This window comes from Lepisma saccharinum, chromosome 13 (genome assembly GCF_977018435.1).
Source record: "Lepisma saccharinum chromosome 13, izLepSacc3.1, whole genome shotgun sequence".
Lineage (NCBI taxonomy): Eukaryota > Metazoa > Arthropoda > Insecta > Zygentoma > Lepismatidae > Lepisma > Lepisma saccharinum.
Window position 1 is genome coordinate 81,904,195 of NC_139241.1, and position 21,577 is coordinate 81,925,771.

A 21,577-nucleotide genomic window follows, 5' to 3' on the forward strand; every position below is an offset into this window, starting at 1 on the left:
GAGAAAAATGATAAATGCTTTCACACTTCTAAAACGAAAGATGTTTGTTTCTACTTCCTTTCTCTTGCAAGATCTAGAGCATTTAAAACGGCTCCAGTGCTGTGTACTTACCACTTGTGCTAAGAAACACCATCTCCACAGTACCTGTATGCTTGCTTCAACAAGTGGATGGTATTTTGTGCACACTAAAGCGTATGTAAAACGTGAAATTTTGTAACGCGGTTCCTATGCAACAGTAACAGTGCATACTTCTTACAATAATCTAATTGTAGAAGTACACATCAACATGGCGAATTAGTTACGGAGAGTTGCAACTTGAAGCATCTGGTGGATTGAAAATATGGACTTCTTCATCGAGAGTTACATCTAGCAACTAATTACATCTTTTGTTCCGTGAATTTTATTGAAGATTACTAAACTTGCTGTTAAGGATGAATGTGGTAAGTTTCTGTTTTATATTTTCTTTAGTATAAACGTTCAATCAAGTACATCCGTAGACTATAGTTAATGAAGTTAGACTAAATAACAGATATTAAAATTCTTGTGTATCAGATTCCATAATGCGTTCATGCAATTTTTTCACCAATTTCTCTTCAAATTTCGCCGACTGTCATGGCGGAGTGGTTAGCACAGCACGCTACAACGCCAGGGGTCCCGGGTTCAAATCCCAGCCTGGGTATGGGTACTCTTTGCGAGTGTTCCTTCATCATATCATCACTCATCCTCATCGTCGCGATCAGCCATTAGTGGAAGAAATCGACGCTAAATAACAAAATCAAATCAATTCCCTCCAATTTTCGGCGCGAGTTTTCATCATCAGAAAACTAGGCGTATCTCATACGTTTTTCTACGCGAATGTGTTCTCAATGAAACTAAAGTATATATGCCTATAGTCAGGGACGTCGTTAAGGGGGGGCACGCGGGGGCACTGGCCCCGGCAAACGTCCGCGTGGCCCCGGGAAACTGGTCTGTATTTGCTGGAAATTTTACTTTGATGACAAGTATTGCAAAATAATTATTCAGTAAATTTTGCTTGCAGTTTGAAACACTTCTTCAATTTTCAGTAGCACGAACCCAAGCAAGGCATTTCTTTCTTATTTCCCTGTTTCTTGCTTGTTGAACACAAACAGATGTATTGGGAGGGGATGCAGTTAATGATTTTGTGGTCCGCCCCGGTCAGGAAAGTCTGAGACCTATTGAAAATGCACTTTTCCTCCCTGCTGCACACCAGATCCAGAATCCCCCAAAACCCGAAATTTCCCTTCATCTGGCCCTGCACTGGCACCATGGGCGCCGAGAGGACGACACAAACAGGAAGATTTAGCTACGGGTGGCTAGAACTTTCTGGGTTAATTATTTTATGGTTCAGAAAAGATATCCCCATGCGTTTGAAATTCCAAGAACAGAATTCTATTGCTTATCGCTTTTTCGGTGCGGGAATGAATGACATAACGGTTCTTCTCAAATGCACTCAACCCTCCTGCTAATGACCTGCCCTGCAAAAAAGGGGAAATGCCACTTTCTGAAAAATCGGAGAAACATCGAAGCTGTCGATTCATCTGTTGATTTGGTGGACAATTGATATCTGTCAGATAGTTTGAAGTATGATTTGTGGTCCGAGCGGTGGTAAACTTCTGTAAACGTGAGAAGATAGAATCGCAAAGTGTTTGTGATCTCGTTTTCCTACATCGCGACTGAAATGTCGAATGAGAAGCTGCCAGATTGTCTTCCTCTGGAAACAATGGATCAGGATCGACCAAATATCCAACATATTGGCATTCTAAAAGAGAATCTGACTACCACACAAGATTCTGGGTTCGATTCCCAGGGAGGTTGATCTCATGTATAATGAAGAATAAACCACGTTTCAATTAAGGAAGGAAACTAGATATGTAGCAAATGTTTTTACAGCCGTCTGCATGCTCTATAAGTATTATGTTACAAAATTTGGATATCTTTCTGACTTTCTGTGATTTTTCTTAATTTAGCTTCCACCTGCAAATGCGGAAGCTGCTGCTGCTTAGGTGGCTAGGTTGGCTAAACATACAAATATAATTAATCCCTAGTCATACAGCGAATATTACTTATAATATAATCATGAGTTATGGGGAAGCTAATAACGTATCAAGCATTTTCTGTTTCTATTTGTTGTGCAGTGGTTAACAAGGTGCATTACGATGCCAGGGGTCCTGGGTTCGAATTCCGAACTGGGCGTGTGTGTTCTTTATGATGGTCCTCTCATCAATTTCACATCACTCATTGTCAACTTCATCTTCACGATTAGCCAAAAAGTGTCAGACAAGAGAACCCGGGACCCCTTGATTACAAGGCGGCGACGATACCAATGCGTCATCGAGGAGGGCGAGCAAAACTTACAATTTGTCAGTAAAATTAATATTGATGGACAAGGCCTGCGAAGAGTTCCTTCATTCGGTTGCGCGTGGTCATCACATCGAGTCCCATTGTTTCGAGAGCAGAATTTGCTTCCATATCGCTTTCAAGTATACTTCCCAAATTGTCCTCACGATGTTGGAACAGCACAGAAATTTTGGAACTTATTACCCAGGGAAGGGGTTCGGGGGCTGCAGTCCTTTCCCGAAATCCTACAAATATCTGATTTGAATAATGTGTAGTAGTAATTAAATTTACTTCATTAACAGGATTAAACATCTTGTATATGGTTAGTTGCAATATGCCAAGAAATTCATCTTCAGCACATTTACCCTCCCCCCAAACTTTTCGCCTTTAGATGGTGGCTGCCGATAAGGGATAAGTCCCTTCCGAAATCAAATTCTGGCTACCGGCCTGACCACCAGGGATCGAAACTTGAACCTTTCAATTGATTGATTAATTGATCTGGTGTTCTAAGTCCACTTTATGCACAGTAAGGCTAATCGGGAGTGGACCTACAGTTTAAAGTGAGATCCGAACTAGTATGTGCCTCCATCGGGAATCGAACCCGGGACCCCTTGTTGAACCTGCCGAACCAAAGACGAGAGCGTAATCATTTGAGCGTGTGGGAACTTAGTTTTATCCAGTGCTATCATATATTCAGTTTTCCACACACAAATAAGATTAATTTTAAGAAATTAGACGTGTGCATAAAATTTCTTATCGTCACCATTCTCCAAGTGATCAATCAGATGCCATAGAAGACTCGGGCCCGCCCTATAGAATCGTGTTTAACGCGGTCGTCTTGAACTAAGAGATACCGGATTCGATTCCGGTATAAACTGTATACATGAGATGCCTAGCTTGAACTCACTACGCACACATTTCACATTTGCACTGTTGTCAATACTTGCAAACCTGGTTCCAGCACTTTATATCTAAAACCACGAAAAGGGTTTTATCTACTTCTCAGTTTTCTTCCAGCAAATTTACAAATCTAAAGACTAATAACATTGTTCTTGGTGTATCAGCCATTAAGCTAATGAGTTCATTCTGCATTTAGTTTCCCGAATAATGGTTGTGGATTTCGCAAGATTATATCCCTAGACTGTTGGGGGCTACAGAAGAAAATGATGTTCCTTTCCAATTTATTGATTGATTGAGTTGGTATTTTAAGTCCACAAGGCTAATCGGGACTGGTTCTACAGTATAAAGTGGGATCCAAACCACTATGAGCATCCACCGAGTATCCACAAGGCGACGATGCTACCATGCGCCACCGAGGAGGCCCTTGCTCCTTTCCTTTCAAGACTATATATATATATATATATATATATATATATATATATATATATATATACACACACACATACATAATGTATGTATACAGTATAGGCCTATATGGTGTATAAATAGTTTGTTAATTTATAATAGTTTGATAGAAAAATCTTACGTTTGGGCCCCCCCAAACTGATCAACCTAACTACGTCCCTGCCTATAGTTCAAATCACAAACCCTGACACCTTCCGTAAACAAAACCACGTGCATGCAGAAAGCATTGCAAACTCATAGAAGTTAAATAATCCACACGAAAATCCAGCGTTGTTACAGGATTCATTACATAAGGTAAAACAATGCCAAATTTGTAGTATGGGATACGCTGCCGCAAATGACGTCTCACTTTAAACCCAATGCTCTTTCTTTTTTTTTTTTTACTTATTGCTTCACCTTTATGGTTAACTCTTTGCACCAGTAATCATTTCCCATCAATTTGGCTTCTTTCTTTGAATATATTTTACTTGAATTTTTTAGACAAAATGATATAACATGGTAATGTATATTTCTAAGGTTTGATATAGATAGGAGTGTATTTGAAATTTGTTTGTACATTTTATGTAAATTGTATCTTATGTAAATAAAATACATAATAGGCATAAACAGCCATATTCATTGCTGTAAGTTCAATAAATGTATTGATGATGATCAAAACAAGACAAAAAGTTCGTAAATTTATTGCGGTTGGAAACTTTGACAAGCATCCTAATAACGATTTTTGTTCCGCCAAATATAGTGCACTTCGTAAAATAACTTGGTGACATGGCGAGGCAAGATAAGTGTGAACATTTTGTAGTAATATAACTTTCAATGAGCTTAGAGATTTGTGTACATAATGATATTTTATAACATTGGTTATTTTCTAAAAATAATCACGTGAACAGCAAGGAGACCTCGATTCGATTCTCAGGGTGCGTTAATTCAGGTGGGAACGTTTCCGACAATGTGTCTAGAAGATGTGGCTATGGGGTCACCCCAGTATGTACAGGGAGCGAAGTCGGCTCGGGCATGGTGTTGATTACAATTTCTGCACGAATAGCCGAGGTTGTGAATGTGTGGAGTCAGTGGCGTACCCAAAAATTTCGAAAGGGGGGGGTACTTATACTTTTTCAGTAGTTAGCCCTCAGTTTGTCATCTTTTCTTGCATTTGACATTCTTATTTTGGGAATACTGAGCCAAATAAGGGACTTATTACATCTATCAACTCCCTGTTGGACACGCCACTGTGTGGAGCCATACTTCCACACACCTGTATAAATTATACTCCCTGTGTCCCATAATTATAATCCGGTATGCCAAAATGGTAACTTTTTTGGATAGTTGATCTGCCAATTTGTACTGGTCCTTGAGTAATAACGTTGTATGACTCATTCCCGTGTTTCATTTTCTTCTTCTGTATACACCAGTGTCACAGTTTGAATATCGGACAAGTATTATGGGACAACAAAGAAAAGTGTACCGGACAATAATTATGGGACAGAGGGAGAAGATATTTACAGTCCTTCCGTCATGTTGCAATGCACTTTATCATTTATAGATTTTTTTAAATATGTTAATCACCTTTTCACTTTACTGATCTAATTTTTCTGGTATTTCTTTTGGAAATGACTATAGCTGTTTCTTGTTACAGGTAATTGCAACAGGAATTCTACCATTTCTGGTAACATTCGTTTCATCTATCGGCGGAATAGGAGGAGGTAAGAAAATATAATAGGGTGGTAGTGGAGTGGTTATATCATGTTCAATGTGGACGTGCTGTTATTACATTAAATCGCAAGTTAAATCTGATTCCATGCACAAAGTGGACTTGCCAAAGCATAATGCACAAGGCGCCACAGGAACAGGGTGGCAGAAGAGCGAACTACTTACGTCGCTACTACGCAGATAGCAGCAGCAACGTGCAGGACTTGTGGCGACCCTAGTGGCTGTGTAAGAAAGTACTTGCTCTAACAACATGCAGCATGACGAAACTCGCCAATGTACATTATTATTATTATTATCCACAGAAAAAGCCGGCTCGGTGGCCGAACAAGTTAAGAGCCCGTATCAGCGTCGCTCGAAAAAAGCAGCGGACAGATGTCATTTATTCTTTCTAGTCTTACCAATATTGATTCCATTTCCCCCTTCGAAGGCAAATCCATTGCATGGGAGACCTTTGCTGGAGGGAGGGGTTGCTCTTTCGAAAGAAGCAGACCACAAGGTTCCCTGTCCGCTACTCTCCCCCCGCTCAAGAGTCTGACCATAACAGGTTTCCTGTTACAAGACAAAACTTTTTCCGAGTGTCTGAAAGAAGAAAAACCATAGACGAGAAAAACACACATTGACGAACATCGCAATACAACTGAGAGCCAAGGACTATTTAGGGGAGGCGGGGTGTCCAGGGAGTCTGAATCTTCTACGAGAGACTTACGAAGTACTAAAATTAAATAATGTAAATATGCTTGTTTTGTTTAGCATCTGTCGTATAATCGAGAGACGTGTATTTCCGTCAAACATATTCTAAGGGAAGGATTACATTGGGGTCAAACAACTTTGGATGACTGTATCAAATACGATTTACGCACACCACTACTTAAGTAATATGATTAAATATTAAATTAAGAGCTTTTCATTTCGTCAAATGGATCTAACATCTTTTTTCGTTATTCAAACAATATTCAATTCCTTATCTGTTTCACAATCACCTTGCCAGGGCAGTTGTTTTTATACAAATTGAAGCGATCTGAACTATTCATGAGCTAGATAATGAATATGTGCGGTTATATTCCTATTCATATGCCGTCTTTCATGTAATAACAATATTAATTAATATTTTAATTATTAATTTAATATTACAGTTATTTTAATTTGTTTTTATTATTAGAAGAAGGTACCAACATCATAGGCGTGCGCAGACTCTCTGATAAGGGGGGGGGCAAAAGCCTTGAAAATTCAGTCAGATCGGGAAAGAAAACCTCATTTTATCTCACTGTTTTAGTTTTTTTTGCATTGATGTGATATATATATATATATATATATATATATATATATATATATATGTGTGTGTGTGTGTGTGTGTGTGTGTGTGTGTGTGTGTGTGTGTTCGCGCGCGCGCGTGTGTATATTACATATATATACCTAAGTATTAACATATTATTTAAATACATTACGTAATCTATTCATCCGCCCCTTAACAAACCAACAGCAAAAATTATATAGATTGTCTCTGAAATGTGAGCGCTCGTTTTCCTCCAAACCAAACTGTTATAGCAGCAACCGTCTGCATTACTTATTTGTTCTTACTTTCTCTCTGGTAATTTACAATGTATTGGAGAAAAGAAACTGCGAGCGAAGCGAGCAAGAAAATTTTTCGATCCAAATTTTTGAAAGTTGAAAACAGTATTGATTTAATAGGGCGCAAAAAATTTCGTGGGACGGCATGGCATTCTCTTTTACAATTTTTCTCAATCAGATTGTTCGGCGCCCAGGGCCAACTCCCCCTACTTCCTAGCTACGGCTCGGAAGTTGACAAGACTGCAAGAAAAGCAGGTACCGCGAGCGAATCGAGAAGGAAAATTTTACGAAATGTATTTTTATTTGTATAAAATTTAAAGTCGAGGGGACAATTGTCCCTCTGTAACCCCCTGCAAGTGATCCTGACCGTCTGGAAGAAATAATGCAAGATGGACGTGAAAACTAATTCCGTCTTGAGTATCCTTTTGTCCTGCTACTAGTATAGATTCTGCTAGTCTTGCTTCTTTTACTTCAATGTATGCCCCCCCCATAATTGATTTCCGTCCAAGGTTGGAAAAAGGCATAAGGCAATGCCCCCCTGTCCCCTTGTGGTTGCGCCATTTCCTTTTAGAGTATAATATTAATAACAGCGACAATATTGCTCTCCACAAAATTTCTAGGTGAAAGTATATTAATATAGGTGCATGGAACGTCTGGGAGGGGGGCAAGGAAGACCACACCTCGAAAACTAAGGTCAACCTAAAAGTATATATTTCACAAGTATAATTATATTTCAGTCATAGTAATTTACATTAATTATTATGTAATGGGGACACAGGAATGCGATAATTTCAAATTCAAGTGGTGTTTTTAGAGGGGACAGCACTAGTATCGGGGTAATATGCCCCATGAAAAAATACCTTTCTTGTCCCTTTGTGGAAAAATCTGCGAACGTCCGTGATTAGGGGGCAATCCCCCCTCCCCCGCACGTGCGCACGCCTATGACCAACATATATGGAATAGTTTATAACATCGAGTAGCAGGACATCTCTCCTGTATGGTGCTGTAAACTAGGGAAATAATGACGATGTTTTGTAGTAGTGCATAGCTATTCAGCCTGTTGCGACACATGTGCAGAACAGGCGGAAGACATTCTTTTGTGTTTTCTGCAGTTGGTGGATTATCCTAGGTGAGATGATTTTGATGTTCTTTCTTTTCTTAACGTAATAAAAACGTGTCTTGCAACCTAAGGCGTCGTGCTTTGTGCTCCACCTGAGGATGAATTATATGATGAAACTGATGAACGGACACTCACAAAGAGCATCCATGGCGGGATTCGAACTCCCGGATGTGCTAACCACTCCATCACGGAGGCCAGTGCCAATGCACATGAATATCACTCCAAGTTAGTCATTTGGAATCATTGGAAAAGTCGTGTAGTTAGTAAAATGTGTACTTTTAGCATTTTTGATACAATTAAAACTATTTACAGCCAATGCATATTACTCATATTGAACCGGAACGACGAATTTGTGAATTTACTACAGGACTTTTCAAACATCCGCAGATAAGGCTAATACAGTTTCTTGTTTATATCTATCATAGTTATCCTGAAATACACGTATGTCAGTTTTCACGCAGCTTACTAGTTTCCAGATATGCTTGATTCTGTTAACTGTTCACTCCTATTATTCATAGTTGCGAACTATCTCTCCGGATCCGAGCATGCATGTGAAAAAGAACTGAATCACTCCGCTCCGGAGGGCTCCTTTAGTACCACCGCGACCTAGCTCCGAAACCCTGCCTGCTGGCAATCGTATAATTGTCAGCGATGTTCTCTCCATCCTTTCATCCTTAGGTTCGAGTCCTCGTTGAGCCTGCATTTTTCACTGAAAATTCTACGTAAGTTATGGTTGTAGCGAAATCCGGATTGTCTCCGAAATGGGGAGATTACCTCCGAAATCCGGATTCTCTCATTTTTCCATCGGATTCCCGAATAGTAAAAAAAAATATATCTGGATTTGGCCATCTCTACTTCACACGTCTTGCGCGAACACTGACCTGCTGATGTGTAAGTGGAATTATCAGTGTGATAATTCCTAGTAATTCAGACTTCATAACATTCTGGTAGAAAAATGTGCAGAACAAATTCTCGAGTTAGTAACCTCAAAGTTGTCTTTTCGACAGCATTTGCTCTTTTTTTTTTAACTTCGGACTGAAATGCATGGTAAAAAAATCAGAATTTTCAGTTTTCATGAGATAATTTGGAAATGTGTTTACAGGACAATAATACATCATCATCACTGGCACTGAGATATGGATCTCACTGGCACTGAGATATGGATCTCATACAAAAATAATTTAAATACACGAATACAAGAACAGGGGAAGAACACAGAAACGAGCACTGCCGGATCTACAAGCCGCAAGACCCCGCAGTGCGGGGGTGGGGCAGAGACAAGTAAGTCTCTAGAAGGCCCTCAGTGATTGACATAGTATAGGGTTCGTATATGCGTATTTAAAAACTAAACTTAATTACTCAGGGGTTCAGAAACGAATACAAGATATACAGGTAACGGCAGTGGCGGCGAGGGGGACAGTCGGCCCCCACTTTTCGCCACTTTTGTCCCCCCACTATGCTAAACCGTACAGTATCTACAATGGGAAATATACTGCCCCCCCCCTCGGTTTTGGAACCCAATTGCCGCCACTGGGTAAAGGTAAAGTTAAAGTTCCCTGTGCATATAGCACCGTGTCATGACGTCCACTTGGAACACACCAATGTGTTTATATATGAGTTGTTGAGGGACTTTTGAATCACCCTCTAGGCTCTTAGATGTGACTTTGTCAACATGAGATCAAGAACTTCACACACACACATGCATTATAATATACATACACACACACAAACACACACATATATTATAAATAGAGCGTAGAGGGTATGTTTGTGTGTGGTAGGTTGGTAGAGGGGAGCTTTTGGTCCGTTGTTGATCCATGCAGATCTGCAGCTGCCACCTCGAACCACGATTTTACGTACAACACGTTGTAATAATCTTGCGATCTTATAAAAGCAGGAAATGTACTTGAACATTGCAATGGCCTTGCCTAAGGGAAGTTTTATAATGTAAAATATTACGTAAGATAGCTTCTACTTCTTTAATTTTCGATCGCAAGGCGTCTACCGTACTATAAAAATCTGGGGGTTACAGGGAGCTTAGATCTGTTGTTGGGGTTTCATCCCCCCTAACCTCCTTGTAGCGCCGTCCCTGGCTGTATGTATTTCGTCCAATGAGTACAAGGTAGCAAAACTGTGAATTTCAACAAGTTTGTAGATAATTCTGCAGCTGTTCATAAAAACAGACGTACGCGTATTTTATTAGTTTCTTGCTGTGGTTCATTTTCCCATTTCAGCAAAAAAGTATTCACACTCTTTGCATACGATGAGTAAATGTGGGGGAAGGAAGAAGTTCCCCCTTAATAGTCTCACTTAGAAATTTAGTGCAGAGGAATCTAATAACCGTTCTTAAACAACATTATGCTTTTATAGAAATAAAAGTAAATACTATTTTCAAACCTACGAAAGTTCCAAGTAACTACGTAAGGAAAGGGTAGTAAATTACTTACTTCCTATGTAATTGGACTCTCCCACTAGCAAATTTCTTATTAACACCTCCACATATTTCATTCTTTAGTTGTATTATCTGTATGTGTCTGCAGAATAAATTGCCCATATATTGCACACGAATAAATTATGGGTAGTTCTTTTGAATTTGCGGTACTAAACCACGTTTATACGTACATTAGTCTTTGAACGACAGAGATGGAAAATAAAGCGCCAGCAGAGAACAATGGTGCCACTGAAGTTGAAATTCATCTAATAAAGTGATTTTAGGTGGATCGGGACACACACGACCCTGTTTTGTTCCCACCAATGTAATAAAAACAGTGAAATGGAATGAGGGCTTTATTTCGTCAGCTGAACTCTTATCAAGGCCCTTGCTCCCCATAATCGGAGGATCTGAGCACGCCTAAAATTCCTTATACAGAAATAGCGTTATTTGTCGTATATCCAGAAAGTTGATTGATTTGCTTTATTTTACTTCGCTTTTTGTGCCACTTTTGGCCAATTTGCGAAGAAGGGAATAAGTGATGATATGATGAAATTGATGAATGGACACTCACAAACATCCAAGCCAAGCCAAGCCGGAATTCGTACCCGGGACCCCTGGCGTCGTAGCGCGATGTGCTAACCACTCCCCCACGGTGGCCGGCCCCAGAAAGTTGAAAGAGAATGAAATTTTTATGGTGTGTTTTGTATGGTCACTATCAATAGTAAGTCTGTCATATTATTCCACTAAATAATGTCTTTGGAAAAGAAAAAACAACATATAATTAATGTATTTTATTTTACATAAGACCTATGCCTAAAAGTATTTTTGTATATGATGACACAGAACTATCTTATGTTGTGACTTCTTTGGGTCTGACTGTAATATATATATATATATTATATATATATATATATATGTAATTGGTGATAAAATAACGCAGTAAAGTATTAAGTAAATATATTTTATCCCCCTACTTACAAATCATGAAAGGCGCCAAATTCAAAATTAAGTTGAACGGACGTTCAAAATGTTTAAAAATATCACTATTTCCATAACAGATCAAGTATTTTTTACCATTGACCCTCAGAAATATCTCAAACTGACAATGAACGTTCATTGAACTTATTTATGATCGACAGCTAAAAAGTCATTCATTTGCGTGGCTGGTTGATAATCCACCACCAGATAGAATTTACACAATATTTACCTAAAAACTTTGAGTAAAGTCACCTTCCCCCCCAAAAAAAATCCCTTGGTAATGGACTTTCGAGTTCTCACAAAAAAAAAAGTTATAATTTGGCACAATTTTTCTTTTGCAGGCAAACCTTTTGTAAAGGTGTACTTGAGTCTGTGCAACCAGCCCTTCCCATTTGTGAACAATATACTGGGGAAATCCCCCGTTCTTCACTGTTGTCATTGCACTACAACCCCATCGTGATTTAGTATTAGGATATAGCGTAGTGAAGAACTGTTTACAAGCATCGCCCAAACCATTGATTCTCCCCCAAAACCTTTTCCTGCATTCTTTTTTCTTTTCCTAGCTTTCAGCATGCGGTTTTCTTGGAAGACTGGCCGATTGTGAAAGAAAAAAGGGACCGCGGAGGGGGGGGGGGGTTGAGCGCAGCGGTACAGAGGGGGAAACGGCTAGCGCAACCAGCTTCGAAAAGTCGAAGTTAAAATTTACATACATTGCTCTGTACGTCGACAAACTACAGACATTCTAAAGAAAATTATGTAAGATCACTTTCATTTCTTTGCTGTAGAAGAACAGTTGAAGCTTTCTTGCGCTTTAAAATGTTGATTTAAGTTATTACATACAATTGGCGAGCAAGTGAATTTTACGAAATTGAGATCAGGAAAACTACGTAATAAATAATATATTTAAAAAAAGGCTGCGCGACATAACTAACTTCATATTTGATCTTTAACTCAGTAAAATTTAAATGCCACACACTTGACTGTTCGAGCACAGAAAGTCGACGCAAGAACCTATTTTTTAGGTATCGTCACCAGCGGTGATACGGGCTCTTAAGTGGTCAACTTTCGATCTTGCCAACGAAGTTGCAGGGTTCTAGTCAGGCACGTAGCCGGGGGGGGGGGGGGGGCTAAGGGGGCTGAGGCCCCCGAAATCTACAAATATCTAATTTAATGTTATTTTTATTGTTAATAACAGAAATTAAGTTATAACCACAGTAAAAACTAAATTACATTGAAAAAACTTTAGTGCGTAACAGAACAAGGTTATATTTTTAGCCTAATTCTACCATTTAATCCAAAGAATAAATTAATCCACAGCTTCCAAAACTTATAGTTTTCTTTGTGAGAGCTCACAGAATATAAACTTTATGAGTAAAATTTAGCACTAACTGTTAAAGCCTTTTTTGAACGATTGTGTAAAAGGTTAATAACAAAATGCAATAACTATGTTTTTCAGTACACTAACTGTACAAAATATAAGAGAAATAATGGACAACTATTGTGTTAGATATTCACTCATACGGTGGATCTAGTAGCAAAGACTCTCCAATTATGTAATAATAACAATAAATTTGGATTGAAATTGGTATATTTTTAATAACTTATAATAGTAATTATTGTAAGATAACAATAATTATTATTTTCATTATTATTTGTACTAATCAAGTTTGACCTGACCCCCTCTGCAATTATTACTGGCAGCGCCCGTGCTGATAAGGGATGACCCCCCCCCCCCCCAACCCCGAAATAAAATTCTGGTTACGAGCCTGGTTCCAGTCCCAGCCTGGGAATGGGTTTTATTTATCTTTCTGAGTAGTAACGTCTTTGCCTTGTAATCAGATGGTTACGGGTTCGATATCCGGTGGAGGCACATAGTGGTTTGGATCCCACTTTAAACCACAAACAGTCCTCATTAGCCTATCTATTTATTCAATTTATTCAATTTACATTTTTATATTCAATCCATATTCAATAAGCTTCTTATTTAATCAGTATAAATTCATATATTCCATTTTTACATTGTAATAACACCCAGACAAGAATATGTTGTAATAGCGGCACTCCAAGCCAAAACACGCCCACTCTAATAAATACGAGTTATCATTATTGGGGGCGATTGGGTTCCAAAACTGGAGGGGTGGGGGGCAAAGACAATTAATTTACTTTCCCTTGATAGATAAGGTTTAGCATAGTGCGTGAGAAAAAGTAACAAAAAGTGCCGGGGGGGGGGGGCAACTGCCACCCTCGTCGCCACTGATTAGTATTAATAGAGGACTGACTGACTGACTGTCTAGCCTTCTTTAACCCGAAGGTTCATGGCTGCAGCAACACAGGCCTTCCATCTGTCCCTATCCTGAGCAAGATCTATATACTCTTTTCCATCCCTAACGATTTCCTTTAGGTCCATCTCAACGTTGTCCCTCCATCTTCGGCTTGGCCTTCCTACTGGTCTCTTACCATTAGGTTTCCCAACAAGAATCCTGTAAACTCCTCTTTCCTCTCCCATTCGTGCCACATGGCCTGCCCACCTAAGTCTTCTTGATTTAATCATTCTTATAATATCTGGACATGAATACAAATTATGTAGTTCTAAATTATGTAACCTTCTCCACTCACCTGTCTCCTCATCCCTTTTAGATCCGAATATTTTCCTAAGGATCTTATTTTCAAATGCTCTCAATTTATGTTCCTCTTTCAATGTAAGGGACCAAGTTTCGCATTCATATAATAATAAAGGCAAAATTACGGTTTTGTATATTTTAACTTTTAGTTTCTTAGATATTAAACGAGAAGACAAAAGTTTACGAAGAGAGAAGTAACATGCATTTCCTGAATTAAGCCTCTTTAATATCATTTTCATTTGTTAGTATTACTACTAAGGGGAGTTAAACAAAATCTCAAACTCATTTTCCAGATAGTCAAAAGTGACAGATAAGCGAATTAATGTAAGCAAGATACAAATACTATACAAAAAAAGGGTAAAATTCTGGTTTTAGTAAAAAGGTATTCACATTTTAGATTTCGAGCTTAATTGTTCCAGTATTTTGGCTTGAACTAAAGAATTAAAAGACAACTGTTTATTCAACTCGTTTTCATCCGATGTATGTCTGCAACAAGACATAAACACAACTCATGTGTTTCATCCCTAGGGTTTGTTACATCCCGTTGCATTAATTCAAACTTTTCACTCTGAAATTTCTGAGAAGGAGTGATACCAGCAAGCTCTTCTCCTTTACACCCTTTGTCTGAACGATAGGAATGAAAAACATTTGCGGACAGACTAGAAGTTGCATTGAACATAATGGGAGGCGAAATTTCACACATGTGTAACCACCCACATATGCTAACGTACGTGGTTGGTGTAACACGCTACGGAAACTGAAGTACTAGGTTTCTTTCATTCTTCCATTGTATTTTGTTTCCTCATTTGTTTAAACGATTCATCATCGTTACGATTAACCTGGATTGATTGAGATGGTGTTTTAAGTCCACTTTATGCACAGTAGGGCTAATTGGGATTGGACCTACAGTTTAAAGTGGGACCCGAACCACTATGTGCTTCCACCGGGTTTCTAACGACCCCTTGATTACAAGGCAACGATGCTACCACTGCGCCATCGGGGAGGCACGATTAACCTGGAGATAGTAGGAAAATATACAAGGAAATACACTTACAGGTAGGTAGCTAGCTAGCTATACTATGTCCCAAGAGTCTGTGGAACAGGCGAACGTAAAAAGTGGTAACTCGAGAGGGCTCGACCAATGGACGCGTAAGAGGGGAAGCAAGTGCATGAAACTGGTTTACACGCGGCTGCAGCTATCAGACGTTTGCTTCGCTTCGCCCACTCGCTTTCTCTCCTTCTCTGCCGTTATGTGCGGCCTTTGCTCCACAGATTCCTGGGACAGACTGTAGCACTCGCTACCAACCATCTGCCCGCATACAAAGGGACAGTTGTATGTGAGGTCAGGCAAGTATCTAGAAATATATTTCGAGGGAGTCCGAACCAAGTGTCTAAGGAATAATAATAATGTTTAAATTAAAAAAAATATTGAATAAAATAAATCCTAATTAAAATATATAAATTAATTAATATTATATTATTATTACACGACTAGGTTAAAATACGGTATGAAAATAGGAATATAACAGCACGTATTCATTATCTAGCTTACCTGTAGTTTGGATCGGTATAAAATCTGTAAAATCAAGTGCATTGGCAAATAAATTAATATCAAATAGATGAAGAAATTATTTATTGAATAACAAAAAAGGACGTTAGATCCAGTTGGTGAAAAGTAAAGTTCCTGATTAATATTTTATGCATATTATCATAAATAGTAGTGTGTAAGCATAAATCTTTGGTATTGTCTTTAAAGCCGCATGATACCAATAATCCTTGCCTTCCAATTAATTCAGAGGAAATTAATAACCATCGATTATGTAACAAATGCTAAACAAGCATATTTTTATTATTTAATTTTAGTACTTGGAAAGTTTTTGGTGAGGCGGGGTCCGGATCCCCTGCCCCCCTAAATTCGTTCTTGTGTGAGGTGTATGTGAACTGTTTGTCATCCCTTCCTCATACAGTTTGCATCCAAGTGTGGTCCCGCCCGACCAGAATGGACCAGAGTGAAAAAGAAATTAAGTCATAGACGCCGATTTGGGGGGGGGGGGTGCAAGGCACACACTGCCCCCTCCAAAATTCACGTAGAAGGACACATTTTATGTACATTTTCATGTATAAAGTATTGTTTATGCCGATCTTGCCCAGCCAAAAATTTACCTTCTCCACCCAAATTTACCTTACGTTGGCGCGTACGTGACACAGAGACCAGTGTTGTAATTTGTACATAATGACGTAGGATTCTTCTTATTATATTTTGTCCGGAAAACTTAACTATTGCATTGTTAATTTCAATATTAATTTTATTTCGTTTTTCAGGTTCAAGCTCACAGTATTGGCCTCTGAGTACACACCAGAACTTCTACAGGCCATCAGCAGATGCGTCCAAAGCTTCGAGCGAAACTTTTTACAACTATCCCGTAGCAGACTCTGCCCATCCGTACATGTTTTACAGCGCAGTGAGCCCTATCGCCAGAAGCTACGGCGAACCACAGTCAGGGACTAGAACCAAACGCCTCACGGTGAACAGCACCTACAGGGACTATTACGGTAATGCATACAGACCTCACGGATACGGTCACGGTTCGCACACAGGCAGTTACGGTCATGGATACAACGGTGGGAATTATGCCTGCCCGTTCTACAGGGACTATTTCGCGTACCTCAAGAGCTTCTGGCCGCAAAGAAATATCTACGACCAATCAGCGCACATGACTCAGGACGCTCCTAGCCAATCAATTAGACAGAAAAGTAGTCGCTTCAAAATTAAACCTAATAGGGAAACCAGCATGCCTCGTAAGCCTTCAGCAAACTCTGGTAATAGTACTCGTCGTGAAACTGCAAGACACAATACTCAAAATATCAGTGAAAGAAATAATGACAATTATATAATTGTGTACGACAGGAAGCAGGGAAGGAATAAATTGAACGACGATATATTTAAGAACGCGAAAATAAAGTACTTTAGATGCAGGAAATTTACTGACAGGTGGGAAAATTTTTACGGATACAGTGAAGATGTTTTCGAAATAGACAGAAGATATAAAGATGAGAACAACCAACTCAAAGATATTCTCTGCGAGATAGTGAACTCCGATAGTAAAGAAGACAACAATAGGAATAAAGGAAGTTATATAAGTAGTAACAGGAAGAGGAGTAGCAACAATACACACAAGAAAGTTAAACATGATATGCAGTCTACTTCAAGAAGCTACGGGAGCCGTCAAAGATATTACGATACGCAAGAAGCAGAAGAAACTAGGCATACATTTCAACCAAATATGCAAATTATACTGAGAGGAAATAGTGAAAACTACAACAACCACTATGGTGAAAGAAGTAGTAATAAATTTCAGATGGGATGAGAGTCACAAACTATCTCCACGAAGCAGTTACAAGCTGCACTACAAGGGTGACAATTCGCAAGTACAAAATTCTTACGTTACATTCCATGCTACTAACTGACATAGATATACCGTTGACTTGATGTGAGAAAGTAACCAGCTTGTGTTACAAGATATAAAGTTAACGATGTTCTATATGGACACATGCATGTGTAATTGTGCATATGATATAACATTATATATTATTCAGACGCTATAAAATTACAAGGTAGTTATTCTAAACTAGCTTCACTTTGTCTGAGAAAGTGAAATAATGATCTATCATTAGTTCGATATTTCGTGTTACTTTGTAAAGACATGTGATAAATATTATCTCAAAACTGTACGAAATTTCATAATGGTGGTTAAAAACGCAGTGAATTATGAAAGTGCAATACATAATACTATTGCATACTATTAAATGACATAAATTTGACTCAAATGTTTCAATATAAATTATATTTGTTGTTTGTTCAAGTGCGAATGTAATATATAGCTTATACAGGGTGTCTCAAAAGTAATAGCGCAAACTGGTACAGGTGAAAGTACACAATAATAGAAGCAAAAAAGTCTCGGTAAACATGGGTCTGCAAACGAGAAGTTTTCGAGATAATCGCGAATGTGTGATTACAAGCCGCCACTGACTTCATTGTTTGTAAACGTCGTCCTAGTTGGTAAAATGCTAATAATGTGTGCGAATGTGTGGATACAAGCCGTCATTGATTGCATTTTGTAAACACCGAGTGCTTTACTCCTTGCGCGGTCCGAGGTTTGCTCTTTGTTTACAAAACAGAACATTTCCGAGAGGTGGCGTTGCAATCAAACAGAACATTCCGAGAGGTGGTATGGCTTGTACCCGTACATTCGCACACATTATTAGCATTTTACCAACTGGGACGACGTTTACAAAACAATGAAGTCAGTGGCGGCTTGTAATCACACATTTGCGATTATCTCGAAAACGGCTCGTTTGTAGACTCATGTGTACTGAGACTTTTTTGTTTCTATTATCGTGTACTTTCACCTGTGTCAGTTTGCGCTATTACTTATGAGACACCCTGTATAGATCAGGTAGCATATTTATTATACAAAATATAAAATTGATATTGTTAAAAAATAATTTACTTTCGCAGTAGCTTATATGTATCATATTTGTAATTTTAGCAAAAATAAACGTCACATGCATGTAAGCTAACTTGTAAACTTTAATGAAAGGAAGTTCTTATTAAAATTCAGGTTCTAGTCTGTGTAAGGAATCACAAGGATAAATGTTGTCATGCTGTTATTACATAAAATAATGTTCGTGTATTTGCATGTTAAAAACTGTTTGTAAATCATGTAGGAAATATTTTTTAGTTAATACAGATTATAATTTTGAAAAACATTGCTGGATAATATGTTTTTATTTTATTTCTTTATAACGATAAAATCTTGCTAATTATCAGGTAAATCAATTAATCATCGTAATAAGCAATAATATGCATTGGATTGTGGCTGTTCACCGAGAGTTGGACGGCGGAGAGCGAAGGACTAGCCTGTTTCCCGAGAGAAGAGGCCGAGCCTCGGGTAAAGAAATATAAAAATACAACTTTATTACCAATGGTCAGATTCAACTGAAATTAAAGACAGCCCAGCAGCAGATTATCATCGACGAAATCCCCAAAGCAGAATTTGATAGGAGATAAATTAAGCCCGATATTAAAGGTTAAACAGCTAGACTGGATAACAATAGCTACAGACTTCCTGGCACGGTCTTCGGAACGAACGTGCAGGTTACAATGGACCCAGTTTTAGGCTAACCTCTCCTCGAGGTGCTTTTTGAAAGGGTCAAAGAACTCCAAATATACGGGCGAAAATAGCAGGACAAGAGTCTACGACTTGAGGACAATTTAGCAACGCGTGGACAGAGAGGGTACAGTAACGAACCTTTTGACTAGCAAATAAATAGACGAGCAGAGAAGCGGAAGACACAGTATTATTCAGATTTTCTTCGACGCGCTATCAGACAGTATTATTCAGATTTTCTTCGACGCGCTATCAGACAGTATTATTCAGATTTTCTTCGACGCGCTATCAGACAGTATTATTCAGATTTTCTTCGACGCGCTATCAGACAGTATTATTCAGATTTTCTTCGACGCGCTATCAGACAGTTTTACTCGGGTTTTCTTCGACGCGCTATCAGACAGTTTTACTCAGATTTTTCTTCGGCGTGTTATCGTACACAATCTTTCGCGGACCATCCGCTTAAAGTATCCGCTTTGTGTGTCGCACCGTTCCGTGTTGTGTTATTTCGCACGTGTCTGTGTACTATCAATATGGAGTAGAGACAGAGAAAGGCCCTGCTGGGGGGGCGTCCGACCCAGTTGCCACCTAGGAAGATGCGGAGATCCTATCTTATCGCCCGGAAGCCATCTATTGACCACGCCTACAAACTTCCACATTTCCACCACGAGGACTTCAGTCTGAGCCGACAAAGGTAAGCCGTGAATGGAACGTGCAAATGGATAAGCTTCGTTAGCCCCGTCGTGACATCCAATGAACTCGCTTTAATTACATAAAAATCCAGAACAGACATTGCTTATTACGGTGGTTAAATTGCATCAACTATAATTTTAACATGTAAAACCGTACAGCGTTCAATTATCCATTCATCCAAAGTATTTAACATTCAGATTGTACGACGCTATAATTTGTCAATATAATTATATATCAGTGATCCTCGTTAACCTCAAAATTAACAAAATATAGATTAACATTCATTCATCAACAACAACATAAAAGGAGTAGTGTTTTTACAGTGCAGGTTAAGCTCCTACCGGAACAGTTTCTTTTCCGTAAATGCAAAAGTAAATGTCAAATTAAGAACAGTTTAAATTAATGTAGCTAACTTTAAACATGCCGCCGAACTATTATTGTATTAATTACTCATGTATATTGGATTGCCGAGAAATGAATGTGAGTGTGACTGTGAGAATGAAAGGGGCAATGATGTAATGTTTATGCATGTGCTCTTTTATAGAAATTACAGTGTATATATAGAACTAACCCTGTAGTGTGATTTGTTCTACCCTATGTAATCTCTTGGGCTCCAACTGATGGCACTTACCCTGGGACAAAAGGTAAATAGGTTCTTAATGATTGCCTTTTGTTTATTTGTTTAATTGTTTTGTGGGTTTGACCTTACCCTTGTAACGTAGAATCAGAATGACGTCAGGCACGTTAAATAAGTAGACGTCGCGTTACGTTATAAAAAGATGGCGCCCGAACATGGTACAAGTAGGTTCGACGAGTAATTCCGAACAAGTGACATGTATATTCGACGAGTAAGCCCGAACATGGTACAAGTAGGTTCGACGAGTAATTCCGAACAAGTGACATGTATATTCGACGAGTAATCCCGAACATGCGACATGTAGGTTCGACGAGTAATTCCGAACATGCGACATGTAGGCCCGAATATGCGATAATTAGGCCCGAGTAGGCCCGAAGTTTAAATAAGTGTCGATAGTTGGAAGGAAGTTATTAATAGTCGCAAAAATGAGTTTATTGTGCCATAATTATTCAGTTATAGAGCTATGTGCCTACATGCCTTCGACAGGAACCAAGAGATTGATAGAGGTAGAAAATCACTTATTGCAGTTAAAAAAATACCACGCAGGACGCCTAGAGTATGAAGCGTTTAGTTCTTTGTGTTGCTATAATCAGTAATTTTCTAGTTTAGAGTATTTAAGTGTATTTACGCATAGTTAGCAGGTGAATTGAGTATTTAATTGTTTGTGCAATATATATAGTGGGCGTGAAGTAACAATGGTTAAAGTAATTTACATAGCGAGAGATTTGGATTTTATGCGGCGATAAGGATAAAGCATCGATCTAGGATGGTAAGGGGGGAGACGCAAAACCCCGTAGGGTCTATTTATGAAAAAGAAAAGAGAAATTTATATCTCGCTGCGAGAACGCATCGAATCCAAGGAAGAAGAGAGAGAGAATAACGACTGAGGAGAAGGGTGATGGAGAGAATAACTCGACAAAGGAA

The 21,577-nt window shown here is 38.8% G+C and overlaps 1 protein-coding gene across 1 annotated transcript; it reads left to right on the forward strand.

Moving 5' to 3' along the window:
- Positions 1-127: 127 nt before the first annotated feature.
- On the forward strand, positions 128-17,880 carry LOC145997081 (uncharacterized). The gene is made up of 3 exons (XM_083133700.1): positions 128-440; positions 5,357-5,423; positions 16,475-17,880. The coding sequence occupies exons 1-3, from the start codon at positions 432-434 to the stop codon at positions 17,518-17,520; spliced, it is 1,122 nt and encodes a 373-aa protein (XP_082989826.1). The 5' UTR covers positions 128-431; the 3' UTR covers positions 17,521-17,880.
- Positions 17,881-21,577: the final 3,697 nt, after the last annotated feature.